At 39.7% G+C, this 17,569-nt stretch overlaps 1 protein-coding gene across 2 annotated transcripts in view; it reads right to left on the bottom strand.

Moving 5' to 3' along the window:
- Window positions 1-1,077: 1,077 nt before the first annotated feature.
- ARFGEF3 (ARFGEF family member 3) overlaps window positions 1,078-17,569 on the bottom strand; it is an 82,888-nt gene continuing 66,396 nt past the window's right edge. For both annotated transcript variants that reach the window (XM_056487790.1, XM_056487789.1), the window contains 8 exons: window positions 16,164-16,292; window positions 15,484-15,660; window positions 14,842-14,956; window positions 13,983-14,085; window positions 13,305-13,436; window positions 11,000-11,130; window positions 6,990-8,220; window positions 1,078-6,261 (listed from right to left, as the gene is read on the bottom strand). In XM_056487790.1, coding sequence (XP_056343765.1) covers window positions 6,070-6,261; window positions 6,990-8,220; window positions 11,000-11,130; window positions 13,305-13,436; window positions 13,983-14,085; window positions 14,842-14,956; window positions 15,484-15,660; window positions 16,164-16,292 — 2,210 coding nt within the window. In that variant the 3' untranslated portion in view covers window positions 1,078-6,069. The remainder of the gene's footprint in view (window positions 6,262-6,989; window positions 8,221-10,999; window positions 11,131-13,304; window positions 13,437-13,982; window positions 14,086-14,841; window positions 14,957-15,483; window positions 15,661-16,163; window positions 16,293-17,569) is intronic.

Genomic DNA, 17,569 nt, shown 5'->3' on the forward strand with positions numbered 1-17,569 from the left:
AGATATTTGTCCCTTGTTTGAGCCTGTGTGCCTGTGCCTGTCTGCCAGCTCAGCTCTCTTGTTTCAGTTTGCTGCTTGTGGAAGTGTGACACTTCATCACAGCCCAGATGGACCAAAGGCAAGGACAGGGAACAGGGCCCTGATGCTCCATGGGAGTCAGACAAAATTTATTCAAGTACATAAGCTATCTTTTGAAAAGTGGGATGTTGGAGTAAAAAGATTTAATAGATCCTGTTGCCATGTTTCTTAACCAAAAATGTGTTCCATAAACTCAGCTCCCTGATTCAATGTGGCAGTGTAGATTATGCAAACCTCAACTTGTGATTTTGCCAAAAATTGGAATTTGAGGGATCTGGTTCCACAGGCAAGCTCATTATTGCATTAATCCAGGATCATACAGCGTAGCTCCACTAATATCCACAGAATTAGGGCATTTCTTCTTCCCTCTGCTTTTAGTTTTCAGCTTGGAGATTTCTGAGTACTAAGTGAAAAGACTAATGCACACTTAGGCCACCCATGTGTGTTTTCGTATTTTATTTTAAAAAAGCCAGCACTGCATGTTTGGCCAGAACTGTTTGTTTAGTATCACATTAGTTAGTGTCACATATAAACTATGTGTTCTGAGGGGAATTAGTGGAAATGATTTCTTCCTTGCAGTTGTACAACTTCTGGAGTCCCAGGCATGTTGCTGGTGAGGGCTGCTAAAGACCCTTTGGTGATTTCCCTATAGAAGCTCCACTCAAATTAGGGAGGCTCAGTGAAGAGGGAACACTAGCTGCCACATGCTTTTATCTACATTGCATAAAATCCAACATTTGTGCTTCTGTGCAATGGTGAATTGGTCCTTCATACTAAAAGAAGTGAAACTTCTTTTGGTAAATTGATGGTATCATCTCACTTCTTTAACACTTGTGGAATGATCAGCACTGAAAAAGGCCTATTTCATGTACTATACCACAATGAGCCCTATACACAGGTTTTCCCATAAATTACTATGACTGGAGTACTGAGTAAATAGCCTGCTTAGACACCTTAGACATATCTTAGTATAAAAGGGGAGGAGGAAGCACTTTACTCTTTTTGTGAATTAAAAACAATTTAGCACTGAGAAATGGCATTTCTAGAATGGATTGCTGATGGTGACAATAGCCAAACCACATGCACAATTTCTCAAGAGGCTTCTATACAGATAAGCTGGGTTAAAAATAAGTCACTTTGGCTTGCTGGATCTGTGCAAAAGTGAGGGTTCTAGTTTTGCAGTATGGGGTTGCGTGGGAGTGTGTGCTGGTTCCACAGGATTTTTCAAGCAGGAGGTGTATGGAGGGCAGCAGCAGAGAGGGTGACACAAAGAAGTTTACAGGACTCCCCCTTTCCTGAGAACTTGTGAACCCATATGTAGGGGTTGAAGGATTCAAGGACTGAATCCTGAGTATTAAAGATCCCTAGCTACTTAACTTCCATTGATTTTGACAGCTTCAGTACTTTGAGTGTGTGCCCAAGCCGTGAAGAAAGGTACAAAGTGCAGGCAACATATGGAGCTGGACTCTGCTTTCTAACTTGTTTGTTACTCAGTTTCATGCCAGTGCTGTGCTTGATACCAACACTGAGGTGCTGCTATATGAAGTACAGGTGAAGATTGCACATGGTACTTAGAGGTGGGGATTTTGTCTTTGGTGAGTGAGGATTTGTCAATGAATTTTACATAAAGGTTCAAGTTTTAAACAAAACTTGAAGCTCAGAGTTAAAGGGAAAACACCTTACAAGTCACAGGTGTAAACTGTGCTTGGCCTCGACATGAGCAAGCCACAGTGCAGAGAACATAAACTTTTCATCTGTGATGAGGCAAAAGCTGTGTTGCCTGTGCTGGGAGTGGTACAAGGAAAGTATTGCCCAGGTCTGTGTAAATCTTTGTCTAATAATTATTTCTATATGGTAAATTAAAGTCAGTTATTCTCAAACGAGTGTTTATCCCTAGGAACATTAAATCTGTGTTTTAACATCATAAAGACATGAAGGCATGTTAACCAAGAGAAAGTGGTGGTAATTCAGTGGCTGCTGAATGCTCAGAAAAGGTACCAGAACAACTGTGTTAACCATTGCTGGTATAACACAAAAACATAGCACAGCAGATAAGAATATTACTAATGTGTATAGCTCTCTGAAAATGTGCTGAATGCCCAGAACATGGCAGTGATTGGAGCTACAGGTGTCTGTACATACACACGTCAATCATCTCATATGACTGCATATGTTCACAGTGCAGAATGAAGTGCAAACATATGTGATGACCTGAGACCATGTAAGCTGGGGTCAAACCCTGCTCCTGTTCTGTAGGAAAAGGATTACTTTCCTGATGAGTGCTCTGCTTTTCTCAGCTTTAAATATTTGCACAGCGATGAGCTGTTTCATGTGCTTAAAGATAGTTGATGCTGGGCAGCAGCAACTTTCTCTGTTAGAAACTGCCTACCAGATTTTAAAATGAGATGTTGTCTCTGCTGACTACAGTAGCCCTGAGGAGGGCAGTGTAAATTAGTGCAAAGGCAGTAGAGGTGCAGCTCTGGTACCTGAGAAGGATGTCAAGCTCCCACATCTTCTTTTTTAAAGCATTTTAGTTGAGTAAAATTTACTGGGCAATTATTTTTAAAAACAACTGGCCAGTTAAAAAAAAATCAAACCCAACTCCTATGAAATTTATGTGACAAAAAAAGTAAAGGCAAGGAAAGAGAAGAATGTGGTCATTAACCAAGGCAAAGAGCAAGCTCAGACTGCAATGCAGAGACTGGTTTGCTCAAGATTCAAATGTTTTGTTCAACAGTAAAGCTGCCAATATTCTGCCAAGCATAAGGCTGTAGAGCTAACAGCAAGGATTTGAACAGGATACACGTGTGAATACACATGTGGACACAAGGACTACTACTGCTACTGACTGAAGTGCTTCCCCACTCATAAGTAGAAAGCAGAAAAGCCACTGTAGCATGGACATGTACCTGGACATGACTGGGGTGTGCAGTGCTGGGAATTCACCTTCTGAAGCTTAGGACAGGTTGATGCCAGTCCCCTGTTCCTGGGACTACTCTGGCAGACTTCTCCTTTGGGCTAAAAGCTTGCTTTATGAGGTCTGAAGGTATCGTGCTGGCAGGCACGAGCCATGAAACAGGCCACACAGGACCTATGAAATGGTGACTTCACACATTCATTATTCTACTTCTTTGGGGCTTACTGATGTATATAGCTAAACTAGCAGAAAAAAATGCTGAGAATCTGATGAACCAACTAATTTTTAAAAATTTGTTTATGTTTTGAAGGTGCATAAGAATGCTTCAGCTTCTACATCCCATGGTTGTGCTTACTGAAGTGGCCATGGGCCACTCCCCTCACCTGGTTAGCATTTTGTACACACAAGGAAAAGAAAGCTGAACTTTGCTCTGAAAGTCTGCTGCTTCAAATATTCCGTCTTCCCTCCTTCTAAATTACATTTCTGGAATTACTCAAAGTTACTTATGACCTTTTAGGGAGGGGTATTAATGAGCAGAGGCACTGAGGGTGACAATGGGCAATTAGTGCACAATTTGAAGGACAAAGTTCAAAACAGGCCAACAGCAACATAGCAAATGTACTTGTCCTTGTTTTCCAATGTGGCATTTGTAGTGTAAATAGTTAGAATGAAATTACATTTTAGGTCAAGATGGCTAACCAGGTAACACTAGGTTACACTGTGTTCATAGGCTTGAGGGAGGTGGTGGTAATGGTATTGTCACTCCTTAAGCATTTTTTTCTGATTTACAGAAGGATTTTGTATTACAGCCACAATAAAACCATGGTGTTTTCTAGAATCTAAGACCTTTTCTGTAGTCCTGAGTGTTTTTACTAGTATTGCTATCAATTTTATTTCCCTTACATAATTTAGGGATTTGCTTTAATTTTAGATCAGTACAGCCAGGATCTGCATCTATTCAATACATTTATAATCAAAGCCATCCGAGTTGACTGCTTTGAATGTGTTTTATTATTCTGATTTCTGTTGTTGCCTAATTATTGTACTGCTTTAAAAGCAGTTCTGTATAGATAGATGCCAAGTAAAACTTTAATAAAAAATGTAACCACACTTTTACTCTACCTAAAGATGTATAAGAAAGACATGGCAACAGAAAACAAACTATGCTTCTACTCTCCCAGATACCAAAACCTAATTTAATCTGTCCCTGAGGAAGTTTAAAACTGTTGGGGAAAAATTGACAATTGATAACATTGTTAAATTAGTAATTCATAAAGTCAGTTGAGGTGGTAGAAAAGAATTGTTTTTACAGAATTTTTATATCCTTTAAACAATTTAGCAAAGGGAACTTTTTAAAGAAAGGAAAACAGCCATGACTGGCACTACAGAAAGTCAGGGGACAAATACTCCCTGCACAAGACCAGCAGGTGACAAATGGGAAGAAGGCAATGGAGGGAGAAGGCAGGAGGACAGTGTCAGACTCTGTAAACAAAGCAGCTTGGGAGATGGCTGTTCAGTGGAGCTTCTTGGCTCCCTCTGTTTCTTCCAGGTTTAAGATAGTAAAAGCAGTTAGTTGGGCAAAATTCAGGCCTTATATAAAGAGATGACATTTTTAGGATGCTTTGGAGCAGGGACTGAAGCTGTATATTTAGTCGGCATGCACATTTTAAAAGTCTTGGGAGAACAGCATTAAGGGGTCACCCAAAATTAAAATCAACTCATTTTCTACAAGTTATCAACAAGTGATATAGCATGGGAGTACGAGATGAAATGTCCCAAGGGCTGTGACATGACTGGTGCAGCAAGGTAACCCTTTGCTTTGTATAGTGTGAAAAGCATCACATATTTGACAACACAATAGTCAATCCTCCCCCTTCTCCTCCCTCTTACTAATAACAGAAAATTGCAACAATCCCAATAGAAGTGATGCATGGAGGGGGGTAGGTGTACCTCCATGAGGATCTGTCTTTTTCTATTTACAGCAGCAGACAAGAAATGAGAGAGAAACAGGAAATATACCTCCCTTTCATACCATCATACCAATTTTCCATCTTGCTTCAGCTCCAAGTGGAACGATAGGCTACATTTAACCAAGGTGATAAGGGTGTTCCTGGCTACAGCAGCTCTGCATAAGCAAACATAAATTACCAGTAGAATAATAGCTGCAGTGGTGCTTAAACTGGAACACTTTACTCTGTTTTGTTGAATGCTGGATACTGGCACATGCTGGTATTTGCTGTGGTGTGTCTTCCCCACAGCTTCACAGGAAAGAGCAAAACAAACTTCCCTTTTGCCCTTAGAGGGAATTAGAAGTGGCAAAATGCTCAGCTGTAGGCATAGGTGAAGAGGCAGCCAGGGTGGTGTTGCAGAGAGGGCAGTTTGACAGTGCCATTTCCCTTCGAGCAATACTCCACAAGAGCAATGAAAGGATCAATAGTCTGTGCTTGGTTTTAGACCTGGGATTCTTTAGCTACTCCAAGTGTGACTTCAAAGGCTCTTCTTGGAGCAAAATAAACTTCCACTTTCTCTAGTGAGTGACACATTTAGTTACTACAATAATCTTTAGTTGGCTATCCTCTCACATACCGATTTTTGAAGGGAAGATGTTACCCTAAAAAATGTCACCTTCTCACTAGTCCTACCTTTTCACTAACTTGTATTTATTTATTTATTTTCTAAGTTAAATAGGCTTACTGACCTGGTTTGACATCCACACGACAGCTACACTCACAGCTAATTTCAAGTGTGGAAATTCTGCTGCAGCTTCTGGTGGCTCCCACTGCTGTAAATTTGAATTAGAATGAAGGCCATGAATTGTACCACCTCTTCTGGTAGGAGCCTGACTTACAGACAGGTTCTGGGTTCTGGGGCCATGCTAGATCCTCTGAACAGACTCGTGCTTTGCCTCCTTTGCTAGTGTGAGTGAGGAACACACAGGTGAATAGACAATATAAATTGACATGCTCGTTGTTTCTTAACTTATCACCAACAAATAGGCAATTAATGAACCCCAAGTACTTCTTTGCTGTATACCTTGAATGTCTTCTGCCCTTTGCAACAGAGCAGAGCTTGGTTTAAATGATGATATCATAAACTCGGCCCACTCTTCCCAGCCATTCCCGCACGGCCTGGCGGACACGGATATCTGTCACGTGGCAGGTCAGCTGGCTGATACAGGGAAACACTGCTGGCTGCAGGGCTGTGAAAGTTTGGTCCGGCAGAGCCTGAATCTGGTTGAGAACTGTCAGCACCATGTTGGTCCATGCCTACAAAGAAATTGGATTTAAAAAACACTCTTTAGAAGACCTTTCTAAATAGGTGAGCTCAGCGATTGAGGCAGAAAATAAGGTATCTGGTGGTTGCAGCCTCATGAAGCAGACTGAGTAATGCCAGTATATTCATTTAAATGTTTGTTTAAATGTGTCTTCCTAAATCACATTCAGTACTAAGTCATTATTTGACTTTGTATTGCAGGTATCACGCTCACCCTTTCTTTTTTTCTGTCCCACAGTGGACAAAATCTGTCAAGTTTGATGCTTTCACTGATTTGTTCATTTGGATATGCAAACAGCAAGCTTCTGTTTAGCAAAAGAACGCATCATTTTTCTCTAGAATAAAAAAAAAACCCCATTCTTAAGTACTAAACCAATGTGACAAGCTGCATGGCATTTACAAAAGCCTTCAGTGGGCTACAGCCCATAGCAATAGGCAATGAGTTTGCTGTAGGTCATCAGTTCTCAGGATTAAGGGCAGCTTTGGCACTACTGAATGCTGAACTAGTATATTCCTGATGGCACTTCCCTGAAGACTTTCTTTTAGTAGGACAGAATCAGGTTTTTATTAATTCCAGCTCCTGAAAGATTCAGTCATCATCATGAGGACTTCATTATATAATAACAATATTTTAAAAAAAGATTATAATAACATAAAAAATGTTACAAGGTATCTTTTTATTTATTGCTATTATTATTAGTCTTCTACAATAATGTCCTACCTGTATCTGGGCCTCTGCATCCCTAATAGATATATTCAGGGAGCTGACTGTGGACCCTGAACGGGGTCTCTTCTCTTGTCTCAGGATCTCTGGACCAGCACTGAATGAATGCCTCATTTGACCTTGATCTAGAAGATGTTGTGGCCGCTGAAGTACAGGCGAGTCTGGCCCTCTTGAACCCAGGAGTTCTCCTTTCTTTTCCACTTTGACCTCTTTGGTGAAGGATGTCATGGCCTGTTGCTGCTTTCTCTTCTTGTATTCTGTCATAAACTTGGAGATGGTTTTGTCAGTAGCTATGGTGTAGATTTTGTTGCCAGCACTTTCCCACCATTCTTTTTTCTTGGTTTGCTCTTTTTTCTCTGGTTTAGGACTCAGAGGTGGGGGTAGCAGCAATATTTCTCCACTCCCTCCTCGAGGTGTCAAGCTGTCTCCCAGCTGGTCCCTGATTTGACTTCGGTCATCTTCTGATGGTGTGTCCTTTCCAGACAGCCCTCCAGTTGAAGGGGTGGAGGTCTCTGAGTGAAAAGATGGTAAAATGAAGAAAGAGTCACCTTTGAACACTGGAGGCTCCTCTACATTATTCTCCAGGTCCAGGTGCATTTGGATGTAGTTGTTGCACAGCTCCATGCAGAGCTTGTGAAGCCTCTTGATCAGCCATCCCCAGTCTGCATTGCTGACAGGCTGGACGCTCAAGGATGGGATTCGTGCCCTCCACTGCCTCTTCTCCTTCCCTCTTGGGGGACTGACCTGGGCAGTTTCTTCAAAAATGTCTTCATCTTCTGAAGAACACTGCTGGGATGAGTCCGTGCTTCTCTCATCATCTTCAAAGAGGATCTTTTTCACTTGCTCTGCAGTGATGTTCTCCTGGTTTGTCAGGATTGCACAAACCAAGGCATGGAAGTAAATGTTGAAGCTCATTGCTGACTGGCGATATAAGTTGGCAGCTCCACTAATGCCAGACACTTTTTTCAACAAACACTTCAGCCCAGGTCTGGTGTCAAACTCTCTGGCTGTTCTGTAGGAGTCCAGGAGTAAGTCAAAGATGACAGCCAGGTTTTGCATGGAGATGTACCTGAGAAAACCAGCCAACTTGTTTTCTGGTACTTGTATTGCCATTTTCTCCTCCAAATTAGAAGGGCCTTTCACAAATTCTTCCAGTAAGATGTCATATAAATTCTGGAGCAGTACTTGGTGGGACAGCAAGCTCACTACTATCGTCCTGAAAGGAATGCTTGGTAAACCAAGCATGGGAAGGAAAAAAAAAATCATAGAATATTAAAATGGTGCATTGTGCTTGCACTAGGAATAAAAGCACACTCAGATATTTCAGCCTGCTATAACTGAAGAATTTATTGACACACAAATTATTACTCCACCACCATGTCGGACAACATTTGTCTTGCCATGACAAACTGAGACCAAAACTAGTTTACTACTTAGTTTCCATTTCCAGTAATGCCCAGGAGTTCTTCTTAAAAATAAGCCATGAAGAACTATCCAAACAATAAAGAAACATGTATAGAAACATCAGCAGTGCAATGCAGCATGCAAAGAAGCTGAAGGCACATTTCACTGCTTGCTCTTAAGACTTCAACTTGAACACTGAGAGCCTAGCATGGAAGTATCTATTCCTAACCCTGTTCCTCACATATTCTTAGCTGTGATTCTTAGCTGTGCTCCTGTTAGAGAGATGCTTGTTTAGCCCTCACTGATTTTTCATTTGCACAGGGGACATAGGAATGGGAAATGCCTCTGACCAAAGTTTTCAGGTCTTTCAGCAGGAAATAACACTGAGAGGCTTACAGGCAAGCAAGGCTTGGAGGAAAGACAGGATTGTTGTTTGGTATCTCATAGACTTCAAATTATAGACCATTAAACTTATCTTAAGGTCTTTTTAAAAGGTCTTTATGTATGATTACAGGACAGTGTTTTAAATGGAGCTGATGGGCATGATAATACTTGATTTGATGTGATGGATCAAGTTTTAATTAGCACAGCTATCAAGTAAGGAAGAGATTTTTCAGTTTGCTTGCAATACAAGTTTTAGGTCTAAGTCAAAGCAAATCTTCCTGTAACATGAGAAGCTCAGTTGTAGACTTTTGACATTTTTTGTTGCAAAAATTATTCTACTTTCATTAAACAACTTTCAAAAGTGTTTGGGAATACCAAGACAAAAAGCCCAATATTAATATTGTTTTTAAGAAATTCTATCAAAATCCAATTTTGAGAATACAACATTTAAAAAAAAGTTCAGGCAAAACTATTCTTTGGTTACATTCCCCATGTTAGTTTGCCTACCATGACACAACTAACAGTGGTGATACATCAGTAAAATTTAGTACTTTAATTATTTGACAGTGACAAAATGTTGATGCTTAGCACATACAGTTGAGCTCTTTATGGGGAAGTAGTTTTCTGCTGCAAAAATCATTAGAGGCTCTGACTCAGAAAAGCTCTTAAGAGCATGTATGAAGTTAAATGAGAGCTTGCAGTGATAAGCAACTAATCCTGTTCCAAAAGCAGGGTCAGGAATGAAGGAGATCTGCTTTCTTGTAATTGCCAAAAAAGCAATTTACAAGGACAGTGTAAAGTACTGCTCAATCCCAAAAGAAACTGGTAGAGAACTACAGGTGAAAACACAGTACCAAAGCTGGTTAAGGATAGTATTTTCTTATTCTGCCCAAAGTTTCAAACTGAAATATATGATTATGTTTTAGGAAGAAGAAAAGCTCCCTTACCCCAGCTTCCTGTGAAACGATGCAGCATTAAGGAAACAAAACCAAAAGGGAGAAGTGAAACCCTGCTAAGGTTAAAGTAAAACTTTGGAAAGGCCACATTTACTATCATGCATGATTGCCATATTACTGCACTGCTGTAGCAAATAATATGAAAACAGTGGCACAGTCAACTTGTGAGCTGTATTTTGATGAAAAAATGAGCATTGCTGGGATAACACTTAGCTATGGGCATATACACCTTTAGCAGTTGGTTGGACAAAGCACAGTGTGAGAGCATTCAGAGTTTGTATTAATTGCAAGCTTTATTTATTTGTTTAAAGACAAGCAAGACCCTTTGCTACCCTAACAAACACAGCCTGTTAGTTTGCTTGGCCTTATATGCTGTGAGAGGTGAATATTCTAGTCTTTTGCTTTGCATCCATAGCAACAAGAAGAATGACCTGCTAGCCTTTGGAAAAAGTAGGTATTTTCCCCTAAAAAGTAATGGTTTAACGTAATCTCAAGCTTGCTTTGTCTCTGTGCAGGGCCCTGTCCTCTGATGGTGAGGCAACCAAGCACCTGCTCTTGGGGGAAAACTTCTGTGCAGCAGTGCAAGAATAGAGATATCTTGCATGGTCTTTCTTCCTGTCCATCCAAAGAAGGACCATCATATTCTGGCTCCTTATGGAAAGCAATAGTTTAGATTTGAATGGCATAAAACCATGTTTGGCATCTTGTAAAAGACAATTTCAAGCCATTACACACCTTGCAATACAAATACAAACCCTGAATGCAGAATTCTGATTCTTGGCCCAAATGATGGTACAGCAGTTGTTTAAACAACCAAGTGCAAGCAAAAGAAAATATTCTTTCACAGGATCAGACTGTAGTGCAAATAGATGAATTTCTCAGGTGGAAATGTAACAAAAAGACTTCCACAAAAATAACGTGCCAAGCAAAACCAATGTTCCCTAGCTCAATGCTGACTGCTTTGCAGTTTTGGATGGGATCTCTTCAGTTTATAATGCCCCACTTTATCCATTACCTTTTTCTACCTTCTTAAACAAGTAATAGCCAATTTAAAAGACTCTTAGTGAAGCAGACATTACATATGCTAGGTATCACTAAAAACACAACAGTGTCACAAAACCTAATTTAATCAGTGTATTCATTTTTGTTGATGAGCCCTATGGAGAGGTATATTTTACCAGGCTCAATTCACATCTCTTCTTGTCCAGCAATACTTTTATCTTACTTTTAGTGATACAGTGTCTTTGTTGGAAGATATTTTACCTTCTCTGGTTATGCCCATTTGGTTTCTTATCTGGTGGCAGGTCAATGATGAGCACACACGACTGGGCGTGTTCAAACCCTTCCTTGTTGCTAGGGGTTTTTGGGGAGCACTGAGTCTCCAGCATGAAGACCTAGAAAACAATGAGTTACATAAAGCAATCAGTTTAGCACTTGCAGTGGGTCTGGGGGGGAAGGGGGGTGGGAATAGGATTCCCTGCAGTGTGAGGTATCTGACATACTGAATTATTTTACAGTGACAGAGAGAATGCAAGGTATCCCCACAGGCAGACCTTTCCTGGAGTATGCTGCTTTGGTAAAACAGCAATGGGCTACCTCCAGACATCCAGTGGGGTGCAGGGCAAAGGACAGACATATTTTTCTTTAAACCTGTATAAGGCATAATACCAAATGCCAAACCAAGCTTTCTGCTGTCTGTATGCTTCTGTCCGAAAGGATCACATACACTGGAGACAAGGACCTGTCTGCACAGTAAGACAGTTTCACCCAGAAAGGTTGGTTGGCAGAAGAATTTTTCTCAGCCATGAAGATACAACAGACACCTAATGTGCAATCTTTGGGGGTGTGCTGTGGTTTAAGCACAGACAGCAACTAAGTACCAAGCAGCCACGAATTTACCACACTCCACACTCCATCCCTCTCAAGGATGGGGAGGGGAATCAGGGAAAAAAGATAAACCCCATGGGTTGATACAAAAATGGTTTAATAATTTAAATAAAATATAGCAATATCAACCACCACCACAAAAAGGGAGACAAAAAACCAAAAGAGAAATAAAACTTGCACAGTACAGTTGCTCATCACTCAATGACTGATGCCCAGCCCATTCCCAAGCAGCCCGTGCAAAACAACTGCCCTCATTTACATACTGAACACAATACTCTGTGGTATGGGATATCCCTCTAGCCAGTCTCCATCAGCTGTCCTGGCCATGCTGCCCACCAGGCTTCTCATTCACCTCTTCACTGGCAGAGGATGGAAAACTGAATGGTCCTTAACTTAATGTGAGCACTATTCAGCAACAACTAGAACATCAGTGTGTTATCAACATTATTCCCACACTAATTGAAACCACAGCACTGTACCAACTACTAGGAAGAAAGTTAATTCCATCCCAACCAAAATCATTTCAGTGGGAAACAGGGAAACAACTCTCAATTGCTGTAGCTTTGTTTTGTATCTTCACAGTTGTGGCAAATCCTCACTGAGGAGGACTCAGGGAGTGCCATGATAGTGTCTACAAGAAAAGTATTAATGTTACATTCCCTGCTTTCTTGAGCTCTGCATCTTTAAAACTTAATTTAAAACACATTTTTCTATTCGAACAATGTCTGTCACTACCACATTATTTGTGATCACCAATCCTGGTCTGTGTGTCTCAGATTTTCAAGCAGCATCAGAGTATGATTTATCAAGTCAGAAATTGACACCAAACATCTGCTGATTGTTTCAATCTATCTGTTTTCCCATGCTGAAACTGTCATATGGTATTTACAGTTTCATGGTAAACCTGCAGGTCATTAAGTTCAGTCTGCTGTATTTCAAAGAGCTTGTTTCATACAACCACTTTCATAGAATGAATAACCTTCATTGTAGTCAAAAGGACCCTAAGAAGGTTGTTTCCGTATTTGCTCTGCTGATTCTGATTAGGAGTTAGTGAATCATTTGTTAAATGTCAGCATTATCCTCTAGTTTCCAGTAACCTTTTTCTTCTTCTTCTCAATCTATACCTAGGTATTTATAGAGAAAAATGCTTTGATAGGTTAATCAAATCTTGTTTTCTTATTTTCATATCACAATCTCTGTTCTAGTGCAATTTTTGTCCTTTGAATTTATCATTCTCTAACACAGTGTTCAGAAACCTATGTAACATTCTTGATGAGGATTCACAATGACACTACTACTTCCCTTTCTCTGTCAGAAACAACTCTGATGTCTGCTAACCTGGCAATTTTAAGAATTATATTACACAGTAGGCTCATTGTCAGTCCTTTTTAGATACCCATGCATTTTTTCTACCCTAGGCATTCCAAATTCCTATTTTAGGAATATGAGGGTTTGTGTGTTTTGTTTTTTGTTTTCTTTGGGTTTTTTGGTTTTGTTTTGGGTTTCTTTTCATTTCTGTTAATTTTTCTGAAGACCACTACTAGACAATTGATGTTAGGCTGGTGATGAGGAAGTCTTTGCCTGTAGAGTTTGTGAGGAAAATGGTGGAAAAATACACCTTCCTTAAGAAAAGCTCAAAGTTTAAAATGTTTCTGATTTTCCCAGAAACATCTGTCAGTACCTGTTGTGCCATTGCTCTGATTCTCCAGTACTCAGCTTCAGCACTTGGCGAGAGGGAGGGGGCTGCCACCTTCACTTCACAGGCATCTCCACTAAAGCTTTCAGCACCACTGTGGAAATAGCCCAACAGGTTCTATAGAGAGAGACAACATCAGAATTTCACTGTGTGTTAAGCAAATTACTGTGGCCATGTCCAGCCTGTTTGTGTGAAATACAAGATTCAGTGACCTTTCCCATTCCCACTAGCTGGTCACCTGCCACCTAACAGTTAATATATCCAATGTAAAGCAGGTTCTTATGGATGCTGGTCTGCAAAGACTTCACAGGATTTTTTGTTTACAAAACAGAAAATGAATTTAAAACTAGTCTATATGGAGCATGCAGCTACAACAAAGCAACATTGTCTTCTACCTAGTTTTTGTAAATCCAGAGGAAGAAATGGATCAAAAGGGAAATTTTCACCTATTGAACTCTTCTGATTTCATACTGGCAAGGCACATTAAAATAAGTCTGAACTGTAAGCTACTAGTGTTGTCTGCATATGTTTAAAAACACTGATTTCAATCTCCACTGTTGATCTGACATGTTTAATTGTGAATTGACAAATTAATGACTTGTCAAAAGTTAGTGCATCCACTGTGTGATTAAATTTTGGCTGACAGCAAAACAGCAGTTTTACCTTTACTGGCTCCAGAGTGGCAGAGAATGCATCCTGCAAGGCACAACATGCAAGTCTCCACATCTCTTCAGTAAAAACAGGTCCTGCTGTCACCAACACATACCTGCAAGGACACAGGAAAATGTTACCATGTTCAAGAAGGAACTAGACAATTCTTACTTATAAAGGGAGAAGATTGAAAATTCCCATCTCTGGAAGTGTCCAAGGCCAAGCTGGATGGGGCTTTAGCAACTTGGTCTAGTGGAAAGTGTCTCTACCCATGGCAGGGGAGTTGAAAGTAAATGATCTTTAAGGTCCCTTCCAACCCAAACCATTCCATGATTCTATGAAAACAGAATAAAAGGCTTACTCAGTAGGTAGCTAATGTTATGCAATCTCCTCAGTTGTTACCCTGACCTCTTTTTGTAATTACACTATAGTTTTGACTTATTTTTCTCCTTTGCATTTCCTCTTTAAGTAGACATCTTTCCACAAGAACCACACACTGTGTAACTGTATAATACAGTGCTTTTTTTGATTATGACTGTATTAACCTGAAGACTGTGAAAGGTGCTAAAGATCTGTGAATGCCAGGAGAAAACCCTTCTTCTTAAGGATCAATTATTGACTAACTATATATAAGTAATGTGCAAGTGCTTTTTCAGAGAAACCTACACATAGTAATGACTCAAATCACAGGTTCTGAAGCACACTGAAAACAGCAAGAAAAGGTTAATAAGTTTGAAATTCATTATTCCACTAAAAAGGGTTAAGATGTATTGTAGACTTCTTTTGAGATGTTAGCCAACTTATCAGTCCACAAGTTCTTCAAAGACATAGACATCTTTTTTGAATATGCTGAGTGAACAGATTGGGTTACCTGATACAGGAGCAGCCAACTCTGGAAATAATTTCTGTTGGTTCTGCTACACAGGCTACCAGCAACTTGAAAAGATCTTTCAACATAGTATTGATCATATTTTCATAACCAATATCTGTAAGGAAAAAACACAGACTAGCTTTAACACCATTGCCTTTTCATTATAATTAGAAATAAACAGTCTTGCTACACTTACTGCTGTACAGAGAATTTGCAAAAAAAATACTTTTTATGCAGCTATTGAAACATGCATCGCATCAAGCCGAAATAAGGTTAATATAAAATTTCTGGACTGAAGTGGTACAAGAGAGATTATCTTAGATTCTGTTTCTGATATTCTAGTTCCTTATGATCAAAGTCTTTGTATGCTCTTTTGGGAAGTATAGTAAAGCTGATGATATTTTAATTTTGAAGATAGTCCTGCTCTGAGAAGGAGCCTGGTCTAAATAACTTCCCTAAGTGTCTTACAATTTTTCCCCATAATTTTAAACCCTATAAAGAAAAAAAAAGCCAATCAGAATTTTTTAAACCCTCCTCCAATTTTATGCCTGAGCAACCAAAAAAGCAATGAAACCACCTTCCCAAATAGCTATGCAGTGACATGTCACTGATGACAGTAGATGTGACACTACAATGACATACCTGAGTGTATGAAATTCTGAATGTGCTCCACTACAAGTTCACTGGAAAGGCCAATGGCATGCTTGAAATTAGAAGATGCCACATCCCAGTAAGAATGGTCACCATGGCTGCGATGGAGCCAAAGAGACATCGTGGGAAGAAGAAGATGTACAACTGCATAAATGCCAAATCCTGGTCCTTAAAATAAACACAATAATGGTTGTATATACTTGCTTACAAAGCCTACACGCTCAGTAAATTTGCTAACTTGCTCCAAGCTGAAGCCTGAAGGAAAGAGGTTCTGAAACTTTTTTGTGGGATGAGAGTGGTAAAGCCTTTTGGATGTAGTTATGAGGTACATTTAGCAACTGTTTATCTGCAGTCTTTTCCAGCAGATCTGCAGGATTATGTAATTTACTTTTTCCATTTCCTAGACATGAAGCAAACATTTTCTGTGGCTAGGACATTGATAGAATACCACACCTTTTTATTGTGCAATGAATTTAAGTATATGTACAATATACTCTTACAAGATGCCTTTTGTCAACAGAATGATGGACTAACTGGAGCAACTTATCAGATCTGAGAAAATCCCTTTCTAGTAGAGAATGTCTCTGTGCAGCTTTAACACAATGGCTTAGGAGTCTAAAAGGTTTGGTTAGGACTCCACTAGCTCACATTTTATCAAGCCCTTTCATTACCAGGTGTCTTGGCAACATCCCTCAGCAACTCAAAGAGAAGATCCAAAGTAGGAGGCTGGTGCTGACGGGGACAGTTGGATATGGCAGTTGTTAATTCTTCCAGCAGAATAATCCAGACATTGATAAGGCCTACAGATAAAGAAAGAAAGATTAAAAACCATGAGTAAGATACTGCTTGACACAGGCGAAACTTGCCCTCAGAAATGATGGAAATTAATAAATTAAGTAACTTAAAGATCGTGGTTCTTGCATGTTTACTGCTGTCATTTAATGATTGTGGGCAATAGCTATTTTTGAAATGATGGTTTCCTTTTCCCTCCCTTTTTATTAAGTTTGTGTTTTGTCCCATCCTTCCTCATCAATATACATCTTGGTCTGGTCATACTTTACTACTCCTACTAGCTCAGTCTCTTTAACCTTGTGTAAAACATCCCACAAAAATATATATAAATAAAACCTCATCTCATTACCATTGCAAATGCTGCCCAGAATTGATTGCACTCCTTTAGGTTATACTTTAAAGTAAGGTTCCTAAGGAGACTAGCCATAATTTAACTGGCTTTATTTGGTATTCAGAGCTGGACAGTAAAAATGTCTCATGAGGTATGATCAGGCTGCCTCACATGTCATGTTTAGATGTTGAAGAGGTCACAGAGTTGGACAACTGCCAGAACAGCAGATAAGATACAGGTGAGCTCTTGTCCACACTGGCGAACAGGTATCCCCTAAAAGATTACGGGATACAACTAGTATCCAATACAATTTTGAAGATGGTTAGGAATTGCTGCCCTTTAATTTTTCACAGATCTCTCAAGTATTTGCTAGTTCCCCATGATAACATGAACAACTAGAAGGATCTCACACATTACACTCTCGAGTTAAGTCATCTTAAAAGGCTATGGGTTTATTAGGCTAAAATGGATTTTACTTTGGTTCACTAATAAGTTCATGTTCTCTGCCAGTTGTAGCTATGCTGATGTAGTCTGTATCTTAATGATACTTGCTGGCTAATTATGTTCTAAAAGCAATAAAAGAGGGAACTTTGCTTAAGATTCACTGAGCTTGCTGACTGCAAGAATCTTCCTGAGAAACAAGGAAAGATCAGTGAAATCATTACTTCGTAACTAGGTACAGGATTTATTTATTCACACCACTTTCAGAGGGAGGTATATATGGTGACACTGTTCAAAGTCAGTTAGACTTTAATGATACTTCTGGATAAGGAAACAGTACACATGACTCAGAACAAAATATGGGCATTTTCTAATCTTGGAGAAATGAGTACCTCTAAAACACCTCTTAAAGAGTCCAGCATGAAATCAAATACAGTATGAAGATATACTGCAAATATGGCAAAGCAGGTTAAAACATTTTGCTCATGCTGCTACTGACTTTGAGCACTAGTG

Source organism: Oenanthe melanoleuca, chromosome 3, assembly GCF_029582105.1.
Source record: "Oenanthe melanoleuca isolate GR-GAL-2019-014 chromosome 3, OMel1.0, whole genome shotgun sequence".
Taxonomy (NCBI): domain Eukaryota; kingdom Metazoa; phylum Chordata; class Aves; order Passeriformes; family Muscicapidae; genus Oenanthe; species Oenanthe melanoleuca.